The sequence below is a fragment of the Notechis scutatus genome, chromosome 5 (assembly GCF_049901735.1).
Source record: "Notechis scutatus isolate UNSWTSFEM ecotype Mainland chromosome 5, rNotScu1.2, whole genome shotgun sequence".
NCBI lineage: Eukaryota > Metazoa > Chordata > Lepidosauria > Squamata > Elapidae > Notechis > Notechis scutatus.
In genome coordinates, this window is record NC_142013.1 from 67,250,459 (window position 1) to 67,276,137 (window position 25,679).

A 25,679-nucleotide genomic window follows, 5' to 3' on the forward strand; every position below is an offset into this window, starting at 1 on the left:
AAGCCCGCATATCTTAAAGTTGTCAAGGTTGACAAACACTGGGATAAATTATAAAAACAAGAGCTCTGTATGACTCATAAAGTAGGATATACATTTATATTGGTATTTATAACTTTATATTGGTATTTATAGCTTTAAAGAAGATAGGAAACTACTTCTTTGTATGTTTTTCTTTCTATTTTTTTATTTTTACTTTTTCCACCTTTGTTCCACTTTTAGCTTTCGCTTTAATTTTTTCTTTCTTTTTATTTTCTTTTTTAAACTTCATATTAATTTGAATTAGTTTTATATTCCCTTTCAAAAAAATATTCACTTAAAATTATACCAATTATGTTTCTCTCTACTTAAGTTAGCATTATTTGATCATTGACCTACATAGGCAGTTATTACTAAGAGGAGCTGTCCCTTCAGCACCAGAATACAGTTGTGTAAGAACTGGAATGCAAGGTTGAAATAATAGTGTGGAAAGTATATATTATTTTGACAAGTTTGAGATGAATTTATGAGTTCTCAACTCACTCAGCATTGTTAAATCCAGGGCTAAATTAGCTCAATATTTTTCTCTATATTTCTTCTCAGTTTATGACTTCACACTCTTTTCCTAAATTATACATTTATTTTTAAATACAGAAATAGAATTTAAAACTTAGAGCAATTCAGTCATCAAAAATCCCAGTATGTGTCTTTTTATTTAAAAGAATAGGAAGAAAAATGCAAAATTAAATAAGTGTATAATAAATGTGAAGAATATTATCAAATGTGTAAAGTCACTTAAGTAGGAAAGCACTAAATAAAGGGAAGAAGGCATTCATATCAACCTGCCTCCCAGCATATATCAGCTACCGGTACTTCAGTCAAAGTGGTACTATGATGACAGTAACCAACCAGAATGTGTCATGCAAATTAGAATACTGTATCATGTACCAACTGCTGCTAGCTGGTTGTTATAGAGATAAACTGAGGCCTTGCCTCTTGGCTTCTTCTTGAAAGAAAAACCTTTAATTTCTCAAAGGAATGAAAAGAAGAGAAGGGGAGAAGGGGAGGGAGAGAAAGAATTACATGAGAAAACATTATCTGGCTGAGAAGAGAATAGCAGAAAGTACATCATCACAAGAAGCATTCACTGGCCATGCCAGTGCTTGCAACTAATGCTGAGTCAGAAACAGGTATCCCAAAATCCTTTTCTAATGAGCTTCTTTCAGAAATCATGGAGGAGATAGAGCACACATGTCCTCGGCCTCATCTGGTAAGTAAAAGACAAAGGATATTTCTTTTTTCTTTTATGCCATTCTTGAGCTCATTGCATTATGAGATTATAGACTAATCCTGCTTTGTAGTCTGAATAGAAATATAAAAAGGAGCCGATATGTGTTAACTCTATGTTTGCTTTCTTTATTACAAGAATGTGGATTACAAAGCAATTATTGTGCCTGCTGCATTCAGAGAGAGAATCTGGGATTGTACTGTGTTTCTGCAACCTGGCTTTTTTTAACAAAAAGTCCATCTAGCTCTACAGTAGGCTTTTCCTCTAGCCTTTGTTAGATTTGCCACAAAACTTAAACCTTGTCTATTAATTTGCATTTTTACTTATTAAAACAAATTTGCTTAGACACAGATTTTCACATTAATTTTTAAAAAGCCTACTCAGAGAACATTGGGAAAGAATATCACTGTTCACTCTCTTTTTTCCAGAGATGCAGCTAAACTGTATATATAAATCATCTGAAACTATATATGTCACTTTCAAGTAGTTCAGCACATTTGAGCTGGGAGAGTTATCTTAGGAGAAAATCTGCATTTCCTCAGTAATTTACGCATTGAAGCAGTACATATAAAAAGCCAGTTGTGTATAGAATATAGCATCCTTTCCTCACTGCCTGACATGTCTTAAAAGTAGATTTCATTCATTTTTATTGGCATAATTTTGCATACACATTTTCTATTAAAGGAAACAGCATTTTCTAAAAAGTAGAAAGGATAAGAGTTTGTTCTGTTCTTTGTTCTATTAGCTTTGTGTGAGCTTCCATAAAAATTTATTAAGGATTTGCATGGAAGGAAGTGATTGTTTTAGGAGATAATGAGATTTGGAAGATGAACATACTGGTAGTTTTTCCTGATTTATATGTCTGGGATGAGTAGATCATCTCTAAAAGTAAGGAAACAGTGCTAAGCTTACTTTTTGAAAGTAAATGTAATTAAGATTAGGCCAGAAAACCTAATCTTGTCTATCCACAATGGCCCAGTAACTGTGCTCTCTAATAACAGAAATTACAAAAAACAAAACAACAAAAACAAATATAAGGGGGTACTAATGCCACTTTATAAAGCCTTAGTAAGACCACATCTAGAATATTGCATCCAGTTTTGGTCACCACACTGTAAAAAAGATGTTGAGATTCTAAAAAGGATGCAGAGAAGAGCAACCAAGATGATTAGGGGATTGGAAGCTAAAACTTACAATGAATGGTTGCAGAAACTAGACATGACTAATCAAGTGAAGAGGAGGGCCAGGGAGACATGGTAGCAGTGTTCCAATACTTGTGGGACTGCCACAGAGAGGAGGGAGTCAAGCTATTTTTCAAAGCACCTGAAGGCCAGGCAAGGAATAATGGATGGAAACTGAACAAGGAGAGATTCAACCTGGAAATAAGGATAAATTTTCTGACAGTGAGAGCAATCAAACAATGGAACCATTTGCCTTCAGAAGTTGTGGGAGCTTCATCACTGGAAGCTTTCAAGAAGAGACTGGACTGCCATCTGTCAGAAATGGTGTAGGTCTCCTGCTTGGGCAGAGTGTTTGACTGGATGACCTACAAGGTCCCTTCCAACTCTGTTAATCTGAAAGATATCATTTTCTCCATTGTGGAAAAACTTTTCCTATTCTAGATAGCAGCTAACTGAGAAAGCAAAACTCAGAACAGCTTTCTATAAATAGGAAATAGTTAATGTTTTCTCACTCAAAAATAAACAACGAACTTAGCAAGTAACTTGCTTTGGGGCATTTTTAAATATTAAAATCAATTTTAATACATTTTAAAAACCATTAGGGGCTCATAGCATATTATAGATAATACATGAAAACTTATTACCATCTAAGTATCTTGTTATTTTGTTAATAACATGGGGAAAGCTATTTGAACTGTTTCCTATGTTAATTATTATAAATATATTCCTATTGAAATTTGTGGCAAAGGTAAGGGTTTTAAAACAATTCCTCTACTTAAAAAATAACATGGAAGCATATTTTTATGAATTCTATAATTTCATGAACAGTGTAAGAAATTCAAACTTCTAAACTTATTAAAGAATTCTAAACTTACTAAATCAAAGATATAAACATTGTTTTGGACAGTTTATAAAACTCTTATGCTTCCAAAATGCATTTCTAGGAAAGTAGTTATATTAGTCTGTTACAGGAAAAACAGCAATTTCAAGATTAGCAAATCTATTATTAATAGATGTTGTGAGACTTAGTACATTCTATGAATTTAGTGAACAATGTAGTCCATGAAAACATAACCTATAAAACATTTCTGTAATAACTTTATGGCAGGATTATATGCATTACTGCATATCATCAATCTACAGAAATATAGAAAGTAAAAGACATTCCCATTTAATTCAACTCCTACATATTTTTTTTCAGGAACACCATGGAAGTGGTTTGCTATTGCTTTCTGCATTATTTTTTCAACTTCACAATCTAACGGCAACTCTTGAATTCACTGATAGTACTTGTTTAAAGTATAAGTCAAGCTTATCTTTCTGAGCTTCCAAGCTCAACCAAGGTCATAAAATTACTGTCACCTATTGAGATATGTAAGATAAGACTATTTCTATTGCAGGGACAGATCTGGAAAAATATAATGGCAACATTTTGAGATGGAGAAAACTGTTCTAGCTAAAAAGAATAGCCAGAGTAAAAATGAATATGTAGCAAAGCATAACATCCTATTACAAATGATTCCATTAAGAATTACAAGCAAAGTATTAAATGGATGGCAGAAACAAATAACTAACTTTAGTCAAAAGACACAATTAAGTCTAAAACCTGGAATGTCGGGGCGGATTGGCAGTATCAATGTCAAATTGTATAATCAAGTTAGTTCTGTAACAAGGATTACTAGCTAGATAAAATCATTTTATATCTACATTGCTTCTATCAAAGGAACAATATTTTGCAGTTTTTGCATACTGAATCCCTCTACCAAGGATATTGTATATTTTTATAAGAGATTGTTATAAGCAACATATTAAAAGCATGCAGAAGAGGAATTAGCCCAGACTTATCATTTCTTTCTTCAATATTAAATAATTATTTTCATAAAGGTGAATGTACAAAAAGTGACCAGTATCGTTTATCCTCAATTTATAACCCCAATAGGAACAGGAATTGCCATTGCTAAGCAAGGTATTAAGTTAGTCACACCCAATTTTACAATCTTTTTTGCCACCGTTGTTAAGTGAATTGTGGTTATTAAGTGAATCTGGCTTCTCTCATTGACTTTGCTTGTTGGAAGCTGATGGGAAGGTCACAAATGGTGATCATATGACCTCAGGACACTGCAACTATTGTAAATACATGTTGATTGCCAAGTACCCAAATTTTGATCAGGACTGGTTGCAAATCATTTTTTTCAGTGCCATTGTAACTTCAAACAATCACTAAAGTAATGTTTGTAAGTTGAAGAGTACTTTTAGAGAGATAATTTGTACAAACTGTAAGACTTAATTTTTGACAAAATAAAGTTGAAATATTTTGAAATTCTTTCTTCAAAATGGTCAGAAATGCCTTTACAATACTATCTCCAGATAAGAGGCATCATTCAAAAGAATTTCAAAAAGCAAGGTAGACCTGATGAAATTTTAAAAACTTCCAATACAAAACAATAGCTGAGACTTATTTATAACTTGCTAGTAAACTATGACTTAGAAACTGAATGATATGCAATTGTTTAAATTATTTAGATTTAAATAGAATAATTGATATGCAAAAATGTGAACATCAATGAAAGACCATTATTACATTTACCATAAAAATCATAATAGAACAAGGTTTTTTACATTTGATATATTGTTCCTGTATTGATTGTGAATAACTCACTTTCTAAAAATGATTTGAAATGTAATAGCAGATCAGATCATTTCTTTACTGTATATTTGTGGCAATGTTGTTAAACTCAACAATTCTGGAACATGATTTATTTATAATGGAACGTATTTTAAAGGTTAGATTCTTTCTTCACTGAATCATATATTCTTTTAAAGATCTTTATGCAGAATTCTGCTATCTTAATTATAATGTGGAGGCTGTTTTATTTATTTAAAGTTCCTATGGCTCACCCATCCTAAGAAACACAATTCAGTTTACAATTGAGCAGTATAAAAGCAAACTGTTGTGGCCCACAAGCGGCCAGCAGAGCTGGTGGCAGACTTGGACAGTTGGGGAGGAACATGGGCCAGTCCTAGAGTCTGGGGAAGGCTCTGACGAGTGCTCTGCATCAGAGGGAGAGATGGAGCCAGGGCTGTCTGACAGTTATCAGTTGCCTTCAGAGTTGGAGATCAGTGAGGCAGAAGAACAGCCGGAGCCTGTTCCCAGTGTGCACATGCACAGAACTGTCAGAAGAAGGGAACAGTTAAGGAACAAGGGTTGACTTGGGAGTAAAGGCTCAGATGGACAGTGAATGGTCCCTTCCATAGAGAATAAAGAGGAGCAAAAGGGGAGTGGTGTTTGCAGAAGACAATTAGTTCAATTCATTAGGGTGAAGATCTGTGAAGACTTCTTGCCAAGTAATTGCTGCTACAGCGTGGTGTTTGGAAGATATCGGCCTGGCAACTCTCCAAGCCTGATAAAGGTTTGTAGTTGTGAAACTCATGAAAGACTGTTTGCTGGAACTTTGCTGGAGAGGAATTCCCTTCAACCTAAATAAAAGGGGTTTTATCAGGACGAGGAGTCTGCTTCATGATCTTGGGAAGCCTAGGTCAGAACACAAACATATAAAAACAATGAAAATAAAAACCTGATGCCACAGCCAATCTCTTGATGCAACCATCACCATTATAGTCAAACTCCAACCTCATCCTATCCCAGCATTCAGGAGTATAAATGTTTATAAATAATCATAATATTTAAAACAAAGCATAAAATTCACTATCAGTTTCCATGGGCTAACAATCTCATTTCCAAATGAACTTTAAAAAGTAATCAGTTAATTGTTATCTATATGAACAAGAGAAAATGGCAGATAATTATTCATTCTCCAGCACGATGATTGGAGAATCCATGGATGGGTTGACACATGCCTTTCTGCCTGGAGACTGAGTCCAACTGTTTTTGCTACGCCCTTCATCAACTGTCACTCTCCCCAGTCTTGCGCTAGAAGGTTGTGGCAAAAGATTGGCTCATAGTTCTCTGGATAGAAAGAGTTTGTAGTTAAAGCTGACTTCTTGTAGTTCAGGTTAGCTTTGTAGCATTTTAAAGTGCTACGGAGGCAAAAAAAAATCTTTTTCCTTTTTCTTCTCTGCTTCCTGGCCTTCGTTGTTATTTGCCTACAGCCACTGCTTGCTGCCAGCCTCGCATAATGCCAAAGGGAATAGTTTTCCCATGAGAGGGCAGCAGCTGCGTGCCTGGGGCGCCCTGAGCCCAGCCGTCTTTTTTTCCTTTTAAGTTAAGCCGCTTCTCAACTGTTTTTATGGACTTTTACTTTTGCGGTAACAGTGCGGTTTAGCGGTTCCTGGCAAGCCACTTGTTTAGCTTGCTGGCTTGATTGACAAGCCTCCTTGGGGTCTCTAGTCTGTTTTGCCTTTTGTGATTCCGTTGTTTTTTGACTGAGCCCTGAGAGAAGCGTGGCTATAGGGGTTTGTGTGCTGGCTTGCCACCACTTTGTCTACTGCATCTTAGCCCTAGTTTTTGAAGGGAGGCAACACTGCCATTTTTTTCTGCAGCCCTTTTAACTGGCTGCAGGCAGAACAGCTACTACTTTCTGGGCTAAGGGAGCTGTCAAGATGGCTGATCAGTTTCTGACAACTTAACAGCATGGCTGGGCAGAAAGATTCTTCAGCTGCTCCCAGAAAGACCAGATCCAGGAAAGGCAGATCAGCCAGTCAAGATGCAGCTGACAAGATTAGAGCCAAGGCAATCTACTCTAGGAAGCCAACTAGAGCTGAGGAAAAACATGCAGACAGGAGAATGAAGGATCTGGAAAAACAAATCTCCAGAATTCAAAAGAAGACTCAATAGGAAAGTATTCCAGCTTCTGTCTTAACTGAAACTGGCTCCTCCCCCCCAGCCAGCCTCCCAACCTACTGTTGCAGTTCCTTTGAACTGGTCCCCAGAGGGCAATAGAGATTTTTTTTCTGGTTTTCCAACTGAAAGTTTGCAACCTACAGAGCAGTTCCTTTTAACTGCCTAGCAACAGGGGTTGAGCCTCAGGTTAGGGGGAGGATTTTTACCCCTGAGACGGCCTTTACACCCACTGTTTCTGGGCTCCGCCCTGTAGAGAGGCAGGAGCAAGGTGTAGCCAATACTTTTCACCTTGGAAGCCGTGCTGCTTCTGTTACATCTGAGCTCCCTGCTCAGATGTCACATCACTACATGTATCCCAGGGAAGCTGAGCAGATTCATAGGGCCATCTCTCCCACCCATTCCCTCAGAAGCAGATAGAGGAACTTGACCAAGTGAAATAGAGGAACTTGACCAAGTGGAACAGGGCTTCTCTGATGATGACTTGGACTTAGTACCTGATCTCCCCCTTTACTGGGCTGTTTCGCCCAGCATTGTTTAAGTCCCTCCTCCATAAGGCCAGAGCCACGGCCCAAATTGGGACTAGTCTGCCCACAATGTCAGGTCCTTCAGTGCCTCTGGTATCTGATAAGACTGTATTTTCTGAACCTGTGGTTATGCAGGAGGACATCCCCTGCCCCAGGCTTTTTACTGAGGTAGTTCATAAGCAGTGGTGCCAACTGGGCATCTTCCCCAAGATGGGAGGAAATGACAGGAGGCATTTTAATATGGCTCCCTCTTTGTCTAATTCCTTAGAGTTGCCTTCGGTGGATGATCCATTAGTCTTCCTAGTTTCTCCTTCAGCTGTCTCTGGGAACATTGCTGAGGCCATGAAGGCTGAGGACAGGAAGGCGGAATTAAATTTCCACTGCACTCACCTTGCCAACACCTGGGCAATTAAGGCAGCCACTGCCACCTCTTTTTTTGTTAGGACCTCCTTGCTTTGGCTTAAGGAGTTGCAGCTGAGGATTCCCCCAGAGAAGACACGCATATACCAGGATATTAACAAGCTGGTGGTAGCAGCCGAGTTTTCAGTGGATTCCTCCCTTCATGCTGCTCTAGGGCCCTCACCTCTAACATTGTTTCTAGCCGCCTTTTATGGCTCCGCCAATGGCAGGCAGGCACAAAGACAAAATGGAGATTGGCTTCTGTGCCTTACAAGGGGTCCCAACTCTTTGGAGAGGCCTTGAACCCATTTATTACTGAAAACAAAGACAAGCGTAAGGTCTTGTCTGCTATCATGAGAAGGGCAGATAAGAGAACTTCTCCCTATTGTCGTCGGTTTCCCTTTTGTCCACAAGACATGGGCACCGACCACTCCCAATTTCATTGTAACTTCCCTCTCAGATCCGACCGTCAGAATAGGTCTTCCTTCAGGGAGAGATTCAGGCAACAACAACAACCTCAGGCCAAGCGGACCTTTCATGGGGGTTGGGGGGCGCCCCTTTCATCACTTCAAGTGACTGCCAGAGCTCTCCCCCTATTGGCGGGCATCTAACCTTGTTTGCCCAGCAGTGGGAGAAGATTACTTCAGACTTGTGGGTTCTGAACACTCTAAGTTTTGGCCTAACTCTGGAATTTTTCTCCATTCCTCTGAAGCACTTTGTCTGTTGCCCCACCTCCAGGAACACTACCAAGAGAGATCTCATGGACAAGGTGATCCAACACCTCCTGGAAATTCAGGCCATCGAGTCAGTCCCGGAAGATCAATGGGGGCATGGATTCTACTCGATTGTCTTCCTCATTCCAAAGGTCTTGGGGACCTCAAAAGGTTAATTGTCCATCTGACATACAAGAGGTTCAAAATGCATTCTCTGCAGTCAATCTTGGACAGCATCAGAGAGGGTGACCTCCTGTCATCGATCGATTTGACAGAGGCTTATCTTCACATTCCCATCCATCCCCGGCACCGACAGTACCTCAGGTTTTCCCTTGTAAGGCTGCGACAGGTCAGGATGGGTGGTAATCTTCCTTATTCTGTTTAGGACTGAGTCTGTGCAAAAGGCTTGTTAGCCTAGCTCTGCTCACTCTGGGAAATTCCTCCCCAGTTTATGCTTAGTCCTTAACAGAATAGGACGTGTGTGATTGCTTCTCCTGCCTTTGGAACTTTCCTTCCAAAGGCAGCCTTTCTTGATTTTTCTTACTACAAAAAGCCTCCTTTTTGCCTTCCCGGTTTGAATTTGGCGCTCCGCTGCACAGCTGACTAGTGGGAGTGCCAAACAGCTGAGGACTGCTCCGGGGATCCAGAGCAGCCTATAGGGGCCGCAGCGGCCGTTTCCAGCCCTTTGGGGCAAAGATCAGATCGGAAATCGGCTGGGTGGCCAGAAAGCGAGACTGGAGGCTTCCGCCATTGCTGAGAAGCTGAGGGGCCATTTTTCGGTGCTCCACAGTGAAGAGGAGGTGATTTTCTCACCAGGAGGCATTTTTTTTGAGGAGCCTGTGTGGCAACCACGCTCTCTTCACTGTGAGGATTGTTCTACCCCGCGGTGTGGCAGCAGCTGCTTGGATCCTGCAGCTGCCTTGTGAATTTGAGTTTCTTACCTTTCTCTGCCTGGCAGAGCATCGGAATCCAGGGAGGATCCATTCCTCTCCCTGGGGAAGAAGAAGGTGGCCATTTTGAAGACTCCTTGTGGCCGGTGGCCATTTTGAAGACACAGTCAGCCATTTTGAAGACTCAGACATCCATTTCTTGGAGACGTCTTCTTCCCACCACTTCTGCGCCTTTGGTCACCACCAGTTGCCTCTGGAGCTGTGGACAACATCGAAGGTTAGGTGCTATAAATTTCAATTTTCCCGGTGGGAGATTGGTTTCCCTGTCCCAAAGTAGACCAGGACCCTTGGTTTCCCAGCAGGGCCTGTTCTCTCTATATTGCCCTTACAAGCCCAGGAGGGTTTGAGTCCCGGTAGAAAGAGAAATCTTTCTACTGACATGCTTTTGGGCTGAAGAAAATGTTGGTGGTGTGGGGATAGAGATTTCCCCTGAAGATGGTTTCGTAAATCCCTTTGAGTACTCTCCTCCTGACACAGGACTCCCAGTCTACATTTGGCCTTGCTGCTCCATGTGGCTGAAGCCCCAAGGGAAACCAGAGCTTCAAAAGTGGCCAAGCCTCAAAAGGTGGCTCCTGCTGCTTCTACCAAAGGGGAGCAGCCCATGAAAAAGGCCTCAAGAGCAGAGGAGAGGGATGCTTCCAGGCTCCATCAGGCCATCGAGAAGCAAATAGCCAAGGTGCATCAGGCCTCTTTTTACTCTATGTCTGCACGCCCCCCCGTCCCCAGCATTACTCATCAGTGAAGTGGATTTGGAAGAGCCTGGGCCTTCTTCCAAACCTGGGATCCGAACTTGGCCTCCTGATGTTTCCAGAAGAGACGCTTCTCCCATTCCTTCAGAAGGCTACAGTCAAGCTGAGGATCTTCATGGGGAAGCGGCACCTTGGCAGGAGTGTGGGCATGGTAAACAGGGGTGGAACCTCCTTTACTTCTACTGACCCTCCAGCCAGACCTACTGATCCTTCTGATCTGAATGTCCCTATTATTTTGCAGGCAATCAGGAAGGGCATCTCAGAAGGCTTGCAGAGAGCTACCCATCATTCATCTGCAACTTCTGATTCATCAGAAAGGAGATCCAGGGTTAATGAAGCTCTCTTGTCAGAATGAGGCTCCTTTGTCCGGGATCCAGTTTCTAGGTTGGTTGAAGACCTTGCTCCTGCGGCCTCAGTGTTGGTGGGTGAACCTGATCAGCCTCAATCCAATAGGTCATCGGATTAAAGCCCTTCTCAGGAAATTCAGTTTATGGGTTGTTCTCCATTGAGCTGCTCTGAGCATCCAGAGAGTGGGAGGTGCTTAGTCTCTGCTCGGATAGGCCGGGCTTAACTGTTAAGATGCTGTTGCTCCTCCCTGGCTCCTCCCTAGCGTCCCCCAGTTTTAGCTCAGCCTTTGGTGCGATAGGAAGCTTATCCTTGGCCGGAGAAGGATTTAAAGGTTTGAATTAGTTTGATCAGAACAGATTTCCAAATTTAGGTTTCTATTTATTAAGTTCCGACTGCAATTGGCAAGAAAGCAGTTGGAACAACAGAAAGCAGATCGCCTTGGTGATCTGGCCACTTTAGAAGCCTCATGGGTTTTGGGATTTCCCTGGTCATGGCAGTTGCTTCTCTGGAGAGAACGCTGTTTTACATTTCTTTGCCAAACGCCTTTGCCTTGCCATTGTGATTCGACCTGCAAGCCGCTTTTAAGGAAGCCTGCTTATTTGTCTCTAATTCATTTTGCCGGTGGTGATTTCCTCCCCTCGGAGAATGCAGGGGGATGGGGGTGTTGTAGCCTCTCTTATCCCCTCCTCACTGCTCAATCACACAGTAACTTTTTTATCAGACGGGCTGAGTGGCAGAGGCTGCTGCTGTGTTCAGCGCCATTTTCCTTAGGGGCCTGCACACCATTTTGGTGCACTTTTTAACGGACACTGCCACTTTTCCACATTGCATCGTGGGGTCATTCACTGGTTCGCCAGTACCCTGTGAGAGGCTTTAATCACCTCTAAGCACACTGTGCAGTTACAGAGAGAAATAAGGATATTTAACTCCCTTTACTCTGGTTTTGGGGAGATAAAAAGCTTTGTTGTTGTTGGCTGCCCTCACAGGAGAAATATATATATACATACATACACACACACACACACACACACACACACACACACATACACACACACACACATATATATACGTATACGTATACATATACTTATATATATATATATAAAACACCCCCAGCCAATCAGAACACAGCCAAATCCCCAACCAATCAGAACACAGCCAAACCCCAACCAATCAGAACACAGCCAAACCCCCAACCAATGAGAACACCCCCCCACCCAATCAGAACACAGCCAAGCCCCCACCCAATCAAGTCACACCCCCACTAGCAGTTAAAAGGAAGAAGCAGCTGCAAGCTCACATTACTTCGAGAAGCACAAAGCCTGAAGATGATGAATGAAACTTCATCGAAACGTCACCTAGATACTTCCAATTTTACGTGGGAGAAAACCCGAATAACCAAAGATCCTCATACAAATACCTGCGAAAACCTCAGAAAACATATATGTATGTATGTATGTATGTATGTATGTATGTATATATGTATGTGTGTGTGTGTGTACATATGTGTATATACTACTTTTTGTAGTCCCTAAGAGTTCGGCGGGATGGAGGGCAATCCTAGATTTAAAATGACTTAACTGCACTCTAGTCTTTTGCAAATTTAAAATGAGTATGTTACAATCTGTTAAGTTTGGGAAATAATGGAGACCAGACATCTGACCAGTGACTTCAACTCTTTAATAATTGTAAATAGAATAGAACAGAGCAAGGCTATGGGCAACAGCAACCCTTTTATAGGGTTATCTGCTACCCTGTTAACCAATGACATGTGCAATAAGTTCAAACTTATAACCAATGAGAAGTGTCCAAATAGTGGCCAATCAGGGACTACTTATGAACCAATCCCTAGTTGTTGTACAAGGGCCAATCAGGTATGCAGGTTCCCAAACCCTGATTTGCATTTATGCTAGTAACTTTTATTGATTCACAACACCCCTCCCCCTTGGGTTCCGTTTGAGGGGGGCTGTAACAAAATCCTCAAGATAGACAGGCCGTTTGGTCTGTCTGGCTGATTTCCGTGGTTCCACCTGGTTTGGTCTAAGGTCCGGTTCCGGTGGAACGTTTGGATGATCTTTATTAACTACAGTTTCGCTGCACGGTGATTCCGTGCTGCTTCCACTGTGGTTGTCTCTGCTACTCCGTGTTTCTTCGGGGTTTTGCAGTTCGGTTTCCCCCGTATTAAAGTTCCCTGAAAAATTCAACTCCCTCCCGCTTCAAGTTCCGGTGTTTCGCTGGGCCGTAGGGTTTCCGTTGGCCTGCTATTTGTCATATCAAAGTCAATTTCCTCGATATTTCCTCCCCCTTGAGTTGGTGAACCCGGGGATTCATGGGTGCTGGGTGGTAATCTCGAGCGGAGTTGGTCTATGTGGTGTTTCCACACCCTCCCATCGTCCGTTAGCAGGCGGTAAGATCTTGGCCCAGTAAGGTGGGTAACGGTTGCGGGTATCCATAACGGGTCGCCGGAAAAGTTTTTGGCAAATATTAAATCGCCTACCTTAAATTCCCGGCATTTGCTGCTGGAGCCGAAAGGCTTTTCCGGTGCGAATGCGGGGTGGAGCTGGTCAAGGTGCGATCGTAGTTTCCGCCCCATAAGAAGTTCAGCGGGCGTTTTGTTGGTCATACTGTGGGGCGTGATGTGCTGCAACAAGAGAATTCGATTGATTTTCTCGTCGATGTTGCCAAATTCCATTTTGTGGAGGGTCTTTTTTACAAATTGTACCATGCGTTCTGCACGTCCATTTGCCGCAGGTGCACGGGCGAGGTTAGCGCATGGCGGATGCCCCGATCAGCAAGATATTGTTCAAAGGGTAATGCAGTAAACTGTGGGCCGTTGTCCGAGACCAACACGTCCGGAAATCCGTGTGTGGCAAATAGTCTGTTTAATTTATTGATGACTGAGTCCGTTGTAGTTGTATTCATTCGATGAATCTCGAGCCAGTTTGAATAGGCGTCGACAGTAATAAGGAAAGTGTGTCCTTTGGTAGGCCCCGCAAAGTCAATATGAATACGGGACCAAGGTCCCCTCGGAGTTTCCCATTCGGTTGGGCTTGCTTTTAGGTGGGGCGTTGCTGACGTCCTGGCAACGTTGACAAGTAGCGACCCAGGCCTCGATTCTTTTGTCGATTCCCGGCCACCAAGCGTATCTGCGTGCGAGTGCTTTCATCCGCACGATACCCGGATGTCCCTCATGCAATACCGCCAAAACAGTTTGTTGCAATTTGCCAGGGATTACAACTCGATCGCCCCACAAGATACAGCCTTTTTGGGAAAACAGTTCGGTTTGGCGGGCTTTGAAAGGCACCCACTCCGGTGCTATTTGGTCCGTCGGCCACCCCCATTCAACCCAGCGCAGGATGTGTTGCAGAACTGGGTCACGTTTCGTTTCAAAAGCAATGTCTCTAGCCGTCAAGGGTGGTGCATGTAGAGCTTCGATCTGTAGTGTTGAGATGGTTGGGGCTGGATCTACAACAGAGTCTGGAAGCGGTGTTCTGCTCCATGCATCAGCGTGGAGAATTGATTTCCCCGGGCGATGTTGCAAGGTGTAGTTGTAGGCCGCCAAGAATTCAGACCAACGGGTCATTCTGGGGGACAATATATACGGGGTTGGTTTATTACCCGCAATGATCCCCAGTAGCGGTTTATGATCGGTAATTATCGTAAACGCATGGCCATAAACATATTCATGAAATCTTTTAACTGCAGCCACAATAGCTAAAGCTTCCTTGTCCAGCTGACTATAATTTCTTTCAGCTTTAGCTAGGGTTCGTGAAAAAAACGCGATGGGGGCTTCCGCTCCATTTGGTAATACGTGGGCCAGAATTGCCCCAACCCTAAAAGGTGATGCATCACACGTGATCGTGAGCGGAAGAGTCTCGTTGTACTGCATAAGTACAGAATCAGAAGTTAGCAATTTCTTTACTTGTTGGAAAGCACATTGTTCCCGTTGTCCCCAAACCCACGTTGCTTTTTTGTCTAATAGTCTATGCAATGGTTCTGCTACCGTTGCTTTGTGTGGTAAAAAGACATTATAGAAATTGATAAGTCCAAGGAACGCCTGTAAGTCTGCCTTGTTCCTTGGAGTGGGGGCCTTTTAATCACCCTTAATTTGTCTTCGGTGGGATGGATTCCTTGGCTGTCCAGGAGGTATCCCAAAAATTCTACTTTTTCGGTACATAACTGGCATTTATCTTTTTTAACTCTGAGGCCTGCGTTTTGGAATCTTCGTAAAACCTCTCTGAGTCGTTTTTCTAGGATGTCTTTGTTAGGGGCGGCGATGAGTACATCGTCAAAATATGGTACGACCCCTCTGATCCCTTGTAACAACCTTTCCATTAAACTCTGAAAGATTCCGGGGCAACGTTTACCCCGAACTGGAGCCGGTTGCATTTAAATGCGCCCCTATGCGTTACGATAGTTTGCGCTTCTGCTGTGGTAGGGTCTACAGGCAATTGCTGATACGCCTGGGCTAGATCTAGTTTAGCGAAAACTTTCCCGCCACCCAGGGAATGGAGCAAATGTTGCACTACCGGCACTGGATATGCACTTTGCTGTAGTGCGTGGTTTAATGTGGCCCGATAGTCTCCGCAAATTCTCAGTGACCCATCAGGCTTGATAGGTGTCACTATAGGGGTTTCCCAGTGGGCGTGGTCGGTGGGTTCCAGCACGCCCTGCGCTATTAGCTTATCGAGTTGTTCGTCGATTTTAGGCTTCAAGGCGAATGGCACCCGACGTGGCTTAAGGCGGATGGGTGCTATCTCAGGGTTCAAGTTAAACGAGATCGGGTCCCCTTGTACTTGCCTAGTCCGTTCGCAAAACGTCTTGGAATTCTTGTACGAGTGCCTCCTCCCATTCGTTGCTCTCGGCTCGGTGGACTCCGGCTACAGTAATTCCGAGCAGCCTGAACCATTGAAGGCCTAAAGACTAGGCCTGTCGCGGTCCACGACAGTCAGTGGTAGAGCGACGGCACGGTCCTTGAAAGAGATCTGGAATCTGCGGGACCCGACGATGGGAATTCGGTTGCCCTGATAGTCTTTGAGTATAACCCTTTGAGGGTTAAGGTCTTGGCGGCGAATCGTTGGAATGAGCTGTTGGAGCGTTTTCCACGACACCATCGAGAGGGAAGATCCCGAGTCTACCTCCATCACGCAAGGTTTGTTTTCGATGGCGACCTTTACTCGGATTTTCCCAGCATCAAGGGATGTAGCGTGGCCAATGGTGATTGTTTGGTGGGTCTCTTCCCGTCTGGGTTCTTCACGCCTGGTGGAAGTGGTGGACGGCTTGTTTCTGTAGGAGTGGTTTCCCCATTGGTGGTTCAGTTTTTCTCGGTGTGTGCTGAAGAATCCTGAAGATTGGCATTCGGCCTGTCGGGGTTTGGAGTTTTGTTTGCTTCTGCAAACCTTTGCGATGTGACCTCGTATCCCGCAATTTCGGCAGAGTGCGTCGAGGAATTTGCAGCTGGATCGTGGGTGATTCGCCCCACAACCTGCACACGGTCGGAATGAGGGTTGTGTGAACTGGTCTCGTTCCGTTCGGAGTCGGTTGACCTCTTCCTCATCGCTTTCTGATGGGGATTCTAGGTCTTCGTGGTGAGTCGATACCGGGTGTCTCTCTGAGCGAGGCGAGGTATCATTGGCGAGTTTACGTAGTGGTGCGTTGGTGCGGCGCATTCGGGCTGCCGACTTCTTGGTCGCTTCCGCAGCCGAGGCTTCTTTAAGGGCATCGTTGAGGCTGATGTCCCCCTTAGCCATAATTTTGCTTTGAATCGTGCTGTCTTCTAGGCCTAGAACCAGGTGGTCCCGGAGGGCTTCTTCTAAGTCGGCGAATCCGCAGAGGCCTCCAAGGTTGCGGAGGTCCGCGATGTAATTGGCAAGGCTTTCGCCCTTCCGTTGGTCCCTCTGGTAATATTCATGTCTTCTGACTAAGGTTGGCACGGTGGGCGCATAGTGAGCCCGTAGTAAGGGCTCGAGGACGTCCCAGTCCATTTCTTTTACCTCTGCTGGCTTGGCAAGTGATTTTGCCATTTTAAATACGGTAGGCCCGCAGTGAGTTAGAAAGATAGCTCTTTTTTTGCCGGTTGTTGCATCTTTTAAATTGTTGGTCTCCAGAAACATCTGGAATCGGTCCATGTATGCCTCCCAGTCTTCGGTCTCTGGGTTGAATGGAGCGGGTGGTACGGCACCGCTGGCCATGTTGCCGTTGATGGTGCGTGTTCGACCACGTGCTCTGTTGGTTGCTCTGTAACTCAGTCAGCTCTTCGGTCTCCGTATCCCATCCTCGTCGCCAGTGTTAAGTTTGGGAAATAATGGAGACCAGACATCTGACCAGTGACTTCAACTCTTTAATAATTGTAAATAGAATAGAACAGAGCAAGGCTATGGGCAACAGCAACCCTTTTATAGGGTTATCTGCTACCCTGTTAACCAATGACATGTGCAATAAGTTCAAACTTATAACCAATGAGAAGTGTCCAAATAGTGGCCAATCAGGGACTACTTATGGACCAATCCCTAGTTGTTGTACAAGGGCCAATCAGGTATGCAGGTTCCCAAACCCTGATTTGCATTTATGCTAGTAACTTTTATTGATTCACAACACAATCCATTCTGCTTAGCATTAGAAAGGGTGACTTTTTAACTTCCATCGATTTAACAGAGGCCTACTTACACATACCAATCAGACCTTCACACACCAAATTTCTCAGGTTCTGCTACAACAACCAGCATTTTGAATACATCGCTCTGCCCTTTGGGTCGTCATCTGCCCCCAGGACTTTTACAAAGGCTCTGGCTGCTCACCTTAGGATTGCTCCTGTGAGACTCCAGTGCTACCTGGTGACATCTTGATATTATCTTCCTCATCCAAGCAGGCAGAATTGGATACTCAAATTACATTGTGAACCCTGCAACATTACGGTTTCTCCATTAATTGGGCAAAGAGTCAATTGTCTTCCTCCACACACCTAGCTCACCTGGGTTTGATAATAGACACAATTGAAGGAAGGGTGTTTCCATCCCCCGAGAGACAGGAGAGCATTAAGAACTTAGCTCGGCTTATCAGATCCCTCAAACGAGTTCCTCTAGCTGACCTGACTAAATTACTGGGGGAAATGATTTCCTGTATTTCCATTATTCCCTGGGCCCAGTTCCACGCTAGGTTGCTCCAATGGTACCTGCTTCCATTTCAAAGAGTGAGACGAAGCAACTCCAAGACCTGAGTATTGATTCCAACGAAAGTCCTGCTCTCACTGCTCTGGTGGACCGTTCCAGCCATCAACGGGTTGTCCACTGCAAGAGCTCCACAGACTCACCATCACTACAGATGTCAGTCTGTTCAGATGGGGAACAGATTTCCAGGCCCTCTCGACTCAAGGGCATTGGTCAGCAGCAGGGCAGTCAAACAGCATAAATTGGTTAGAGCTCAGGGCAGTCCACCTGGCCCTTTGCAGTTTCCTTCCACACATTCGAAGGAAACACATCCTCATTCTTACAGACAACATTACTAGAAAAGCACACATCAACAGACAAGGGGGGACCCACTCGAAACAACTCATGTGGGAAGCAGAGAGACTGTGCCTTTGGGCGGAAAGAAACTTGGGTTCCATCAGAGCGGAACATATCTCAGGTCTGACAAACACACAGGCAGACTGCTTAAGCAGGGCCACAGTCAACCAATCAGAGTGGCGCCTACACCTGGAACTGTTTCAAGCGGTAGTGCAGAGATTTGGACTACCAGTTATAGATCCATTCGCTTCTCCCCTGAACGCGCAGCTCCCAAGATTCATTTCGAGATACCCTTCCCACGGAGCGGAGAATGTCAATGCTCTCCGTTGCCGGTGGCCTCAGGGAATCCTATATGCCTTCACCCCTCTCCCATTGATACCCAAAGTGGTCCAAAAGATTCTGGAAGAGAAAGCAGAACTGATCTTGGTGGCATCATTCTGGCCCAGGAGACCGGGGTTCGTGGATCTGAGGGGTCTGTCCACAGAAGACTCATGGAAAATTCCACCGCACAGAATTCTACTCACCCAGGGACCGATCCAACACCCGGACCCTCCATGTCTACACCTAGCTGTTTGGAGGTTGAGCGGCAACATCTAAGGAAGGAGAACCTCTCAATTAGGGTGATCAACACCATTCAAGCAGCTCGGCGCCCCTCAACGATCCGCATCTATAATGCCACATGGAACATTTTCTATAAATGGTGTTCAAAATCCAAAGTAGACCCTTTTGCTCCATCAGTGGCACAAGTTTTAGAGTTTCTTCAAGACAGACTCAACAGAGGTCTCTTACCAAACACCTTAAGAGGACAGGTTGTGGCTATTGCATAGGTGGTGACCTGGCAGGGTCTAACGTCCGTCTCCCACCACCCTCGGTTAAAGAGCTTTCTCTGGGGAGCCACAAATCTATGTCTGCCAGTGGTACATCGTTACCTGACCTAGGACCCTAACAAGGTACTCGCAGCACTTTCAAAGGGACCATTTGAACCACTGAAAACTACCAGTCTCCGTTTTCTCGCATACAAAGTAGTCTTCCTTATTGCTATAACATCAGCACAATGTATCTCAGAACTAGCAGCACTAGCGGCCAGAAAGGACCTCTGTATTTTTCATACAGACAGGGTTGTTCTACGACCAGATCCCACTTTCATACCAAAGGTCAACTCAGCCTTCCACAGGGCACAAGAACTGGTTCTCCCAAACTTTTGCCCCAGGCCTTCACAAGAACTAGAGTATCAATGGCACCAGCTGGATGTCCACAGATCTCTTCATTCGTACTTACTTACATCAAACGGCTCCCTTCAGGAAGACTGAAGCCTTTTTCTATCTTTTCAGCCAACCACTCAGGAGCATAAGGTCTCACCTTCAACTATAGGCAGATGGTTGAAAGCCACAATAGCCAAAGCGTACAAGACTCAATTATTACTTGTGCCTAGAGGCATCACAGTGCATTCGACAAGAAGCACAGCAACTTCAGCAGCCTGGGCTACTCAAGCCCCTATAGCAGAAACATGTAGAGCAGCAACATGGGTTTCTCCATTGCCCTTTATTAGACATTACAAAATTGATGTCTTTGCATCCGCTGAAGCCTCCTTTGGCAGGAGAGTGTTACAATGAGTCCACTCGGACAGTGGGGGAGCTCCAGCCCAGACAGAGACCCTCCTGTAGGACAAGCCAAGCTTTGGTATGTCCCACTCTCTGGATGCTCAGAGCAGCTCAATGGAGAAAGGGCGTTGGTACTTACCTGATACGCCTGTTCTCTGTGAGCTGTGACGAGCATCCAGCCCCACCCAGTATCTATCTAGTGGGATCTTGTTCCAGCCAACAACTAATCTGACAGAATACAGAAACCAATAATGACTAAATCACAGAAGAGGGCGGGGATCGCATCACCTCGTCTTCGCCAAAACTGGGGGATGCTAGGGAGGAGCCAGGGAGGAGCAACAGCATCCTAACAGTTAAGCCCAGCCTATCTGAGCAGAGACTAAGCACCTCCCACTCTCTGGATGCTCGTCGCACCTCACAGAGAACGGGCATATCAGGTAAGAACCAACATTCTTTTTAATCATTCTTTGTTTAGGCCCTTGTTGTTCAAGGCCAGAAACACCACAAGGTTGATAAACACAGATGAGGAAACAGCATCCACATTCCCTCCAGAGAAGTTAGGTCCTGTTCAGCCTGCAGTCAAAAAGGAAGTGGTCCCATCACCAAAGCTGTTCCTGAAGGTAATCAAGAAACAGCTTGAAGCTCCTGCCACAGGGCTGAATCCTTTGGCTTCTGATCGCAGGTTCTTCTACGTGGGGCCTGCACTTACCAAGACTTCAATTCCCCACAGTTTATCTGGTTGCTGCTTGACCTCCTCCTCATCTACACTTCAGACCCAGAGGAAGTCCTCAAGGCAGAAGAAAAGCGAGTGGAACAGTTGCTACAGCAATCCCATTTGCCCGCTGCCTGGGCTGTTAAGGCTTCTACAGCGGTGCTTCTTTCACGAATACCTCGCTCAAGTTACTGAAGCAGCTGTGGGAAGGGATTCCCTCATCGGATGTCTGTACCCACCAGGACATCAACAAGATCATGGTGGATACTGAAATTTACAGCAGGTGCCTCCTTGCCTAGCACCAGATTTGCCACAATGGCCATTGCCTCCTCACTGGCAACTGGGGTAGGCGCGGGCTATGCAACTGGCAAGCTGGTGGCAGAGGTAGAGGGTAGTTGCCGTGTGCCCCGGTCCTAGGGGATAAGATCTTTGTTCAGGTCCTTGTGACCCTTCTGATGGAGACCTAGGACAAGAGGGAAATTCTTCCTTCACTTCTACAGAGACTAGAACATCGCTCTGCTCCTTATTTCAAATGCCCGCAGTTCAGAGAGTCAACTTCCAGTTTTCCACCAGCCATTGAAACCTGCTTATCAACTATCAGAACCTCGTCCTGACCACTCAGACAAGAGCAGGCAACAGTTTCTTCTAAATGGCCCTTTCAAAGAGGAGGAAGTTGTCCACTCCGTCGCCAGCACTAGTGCACAGTCTATCCCCATTGGTGTTCGTTTAGTGTGGTTGGCTGACCAATGGGAATGTATTATTTCAGACGCCTAGGGTCTGTCCACCATTAGGTTGGGTCTTTCACTAGAATCTACTCCACTCCTCAAAGGTTTTTTCTCTCCTGCCCAATATCTACACATGCTGTGAGGCAGAGTCAGAGAGAGTTGGCCATCCAGCATTTGCTGGACCTCAAAGCCATTTGGGAGGTTCCCCTCGACAACAGGGCATGGCATGCTTGTCCAGAATTTTTGTTTTTCCCAAGGCCTCAGGGGGGTGGGGTGGAAGACAATTCTTGATCTGATATGACTCAATACTTTTGTTGTGTACAGGCGTTTTCAAATGCACTCCTTTGCTTCCATCTTGGAAAGCATTCGGCAGGGGGACTTCCTCACATCAGTAGACTTCACAAAAGCCTATTTACATGTCCCTATTTGTTCCTCCCACAGGAGATTTTTTCTTAGGTTTTGTCCTCAGGGGCGTCTTTTTCAATACAGGGCTCTCCCCTTTGGGTTGTCTTCTGCCCCTCAGGGTTTCACCAAGATTCTGGCCCCTTAACAGTGCACCTCCATACCTTTCTGGTGCATTTACCATGTTATTTAGATGATATTTAATCATGTCTTCTTGTCTGAGGGCTCAGCAGGATCTGCAAGTCACAATTTCAGTTCTGCAGGACCTGGAGTTGTCCATTAATAGAAAAAAGAGCTATTTCTCTCTTTCTACTCGCCTCCTTCATTTGGGAGCAATAACTGTCACTAGGGTGTGTCAGGTGTTTCTCTCTCAGAAGTGACTGGTTGGCCTTCAGAGGTTGATTAGGGGCATTCAGGGATGGAGTTCTGTCCCTTTGGACCTTCTCCTCAGCCTTTGGGGAAAAGGATATCCTGTATTGGTATTGTTCCTTGGGCCAGGCTACATGTCAGATCCTTACAGTAATTTTTGCTTCCTTTCCAGAGAGCAGGGTCCAGTCATTCCCTCAGGAAAGTAACGTTGTCTAATCAAATTTTGGCTTTCCTTCCACTGGTGGCTGTCCAGGGCCATGTCCAAAGGGGCAGTCTTTCAAACCCTGAGGGGCAGAAGACAACCCAAAGGGGAGAGCCCTGGAATCCTGCCTGGTCTTTTCCACTGAGGCATCCTTGTATGATTGGGGGGGGGCATTCATGTTCCCCCTGGGCTCAAGGATTGTGGTCACACCAGGATCAGGCTCATAGCATCAATGAGTTAGAGCTTAGAGCCGTTAGTTTGGGCCCTCAGAAAGGTTTGTCTCCCAGGTGGAAGCATCTAATCTGGTTATGACTGACAATGCGGTCTCAAAAGCCCATATTAATTGACAAGGAGGTACCAGGTTCTTTTCTCTTATGACAGAGGCAGAGTCCATGGTCAGATAGGGGGAACGACATCTTTGGTCAATTAGACCCTAGTATACTTCTGGTTCTGATAATATATGGGAAGATTTGCTCAGCAGGATTTATTTGCCTCATCCCTTAATGTGTATCTGCCCAGGTATTATACTAGGTATTTCTCCCAAGCAGCTGGAGACACTAACGCCTAATGTTGCAGATGACCACCTGGATTGCTCTACGCCTTTCCACCTTTGCCACTGATCCCAGCGGTGATTCAAAAGCTCTTGTTGGAGAGGGCTGAAATAATATCTGTGGCTCCTTTTTGGCCTCACTGGCATTGGTTTGCTGATTTGATGGGCCTTTCAGTGATCCCTCCTTGGTGGATTCCTCAGGGGGATGTCTCTCTTCTCCAGGGGTCCCTGTGTCACCCAGAGCCCCAGTGGCAGTTTGGTGATTGTGTGGGGCATCTTAAAAAAAAAAACGCCAACTTTCCAACAAGGTTATCCAAACCATTCAGGCTTCCAGGCGCCCTTCTACAATTCGCATTTATGAAGCTACTTGGCAGTCCTTCTCAACTTGGTGTGTTAAGTCCAACATCTCTCCTCTGCAAGCTTCGGTGGCTGCAATCTTGGAATTCTTACAGGCTGGCCTGGACAAGGGTCTTTCCTCCAACACTCTCCACAGGCATGTGTCAGCCATCTCGTCGGTCTTGTCTAGTGGGAAGTGAAATCTTTGGCTCGGCACCCTACGGTCCGTCAGTTCCTCAGTGGAGCAACCAACCTTTACCCTCCTATGGTACATAGGTACCCCACTTGGGATCTTACCAAGGTTCTGCAGTCCCACACAAAACCTCCATTTGAGCTGCTTCGACAATCCAGTCTTCATCTCCTTACTCTGAAAATAATTTTCCTACTGGCAGCCACTTCGGCGAGGAGAGTTTCGGAGTTGGTGGCTCTCTCGATTTGCCATGACCCCGGCATCCTCCATCCTCATCGGGTGGTTTTAAGGTTGGTCCCGGCCTTCATTCTGAAGGTTAACACTCTTTTCCACAGGGCTCAAGAGCTGGTGCTTCCAGATTTCTGTCCTCATCTGGCCCATGAGTTGAGGAGAAAAACTTTGGCATACTTGGGAGGTGTGCATAGCTTTACAAAATTTACATTAATCATACTGCTGTTTTCCACAGGATGGAGTCTCTGTTGTCTCATTCCAACCTTCCTCGTTGGGGTGGGTAAGATTTCTCCATGTACTGTGAGTAGAGGGATCAAGGTAGACATAGCTCGAGCCCATTTCAGCAGGTCCCTGTCAGTTCCCAGGGGCATTATGGCCCATTCCATTCATAGTGCGGCTACGACAGCAGCATGGGCTACACAGGCATCAGTGGAAGAAATCTGCAGGTCTGTTGCCTGGACTTCACCTTCGCCTTTCATCCGTCACTATCGCCTGGACTCCTTCGCTTCAGAGGATGTGGCATTTGGTAGACGGGTCCTCCAACGAGTCATTTCGGTATGTGCCAGCCAGGACCAGTCTTAACCCTCCCGAGAACAACCCTGCTTTGGTATGTCCCATCCTGACCTGTCGCAGCCTTACAAGGGAAAATGGGCGTTGTTTACCTGAACGTCACTTTTCCTTGTAGGCCAGACAGGTCAGCCCCACCCTAGGGGTAGGTTCCTTTCATGGGACCCAGGGTGTGTGTGTCCTGCTAATGTTCTTGTTTTTTCTTTCTTCTTTCTTAGAGGCAATCCAGTCTTTCACACTGACTTCACATAAACTGGGGCGGAGTAACCCAGAGTGGGTGGAGCTAGGCTAATAAGCCTTTTGCACAGACTCAGTCCTAAACATAATAAGGAAAAGTACCACCCATCCTGACCTGTCTTGCCTACAAGGAAAAGTGGCGTTCAGGTAAATAACGCCCATTCTGTTACTCAGATCTGCACTTCCAGTACAGAGCTCTACCGTTTGGTTTTGCCTCAGCTCCCAGGTCATTCACAAAGATCCTGGCAGCACTGGCGGTGCATCTCAGATCCATCCCAGTGCATCTCCAGTGCTACCTGGACGATATTCTCATCCAATCGTCCCCGCCCCAGCTTGCTCAGCAGGATCTGGAGACTACAATCCATGTTCTACAGGAACACAGATTCTCCATAAATTTTCAGAAAAGTCATCTGACACCTACCACTCGACTGCTTCATCTAGGAGCAGTGATAGACACCAGGCTGTGCGAGGTCTATCTATCCCAGGAGCGACAGGACAGTGTCAAGTCCTTGGTCACTCAAATCAGGACAGAATGTTTGGTTCCATTAGCAGTTCTGTCTCAACTTCTGGGAAAGATGGTCTCATGCATAGCCATTGTTCCTTGGGCCCGATCACACCTCAGAACTCTGCAATGGTTACTTCTACAATTCCAGAGGAAAAGGAGCAGCAATTTCAACACCAGGGTCAGGGTTCCATTAGAGACGCTCAGAACCCTCAGGTGGTGGGTGTCCCCAGCAATCGCCAGGGGGACACTATTGAAGGAGTCCAGCCATCTGATCTTGACCTCAGATGCCAGCCTCTTTGGATGGGGAGCCCATCTCCAGCAGCAGCTGGCTCAAGGACAATGATCTCAGGCAGACCTGATGAACAACATCAACTGGCTGGAGCTCTGAGCCATCCACCTTGCCTTTCGTCACTTCGAAGCCACGGTAGAGGGACAGCACCTTTTGATCTTGACAGACAATGTGGCCGCAAAAGCGTATATCAACCACCAGGGGGCACCCACTCGAGGTCTCTCATGCACCAGGTGGACCACCTATTTCTCTGGGCAGAGACTCACCTGAGTTCAATCAAGGCGGAACACATCTCAGGGTTGGCAAATGTGCAGGCAGACTTTCTCAGCCGG

At 45.2% G+C, this 25,679-nt stretch overlaps 1 protein-coding gene across 1 annotated transcript in view; it reads left to right on the forward strand.

The window, feature by feature from the left end:
- The first annotated feature begins 928 nt into the window (after positions 1–928).
- The window catches only part of PCYT1B (phosphate cytidylyltransferase 1B, choline), a 75,891-nt gene continuing 51,140 nt past the window's right edge, over positions 929–25,679 (forward strand). Inside the window, exon 1 of the mRNA XM_087966895.1 lies at positions 929–1,246. Coding sequence (XP_087823021.1) covers positions 1,130–1,246 — 117 coding nt within the window. The 5' untranslated portion in view covers positions 929–1,129. The remainder of the gene's footprint in view (positions 1,247–25,679) is intronic.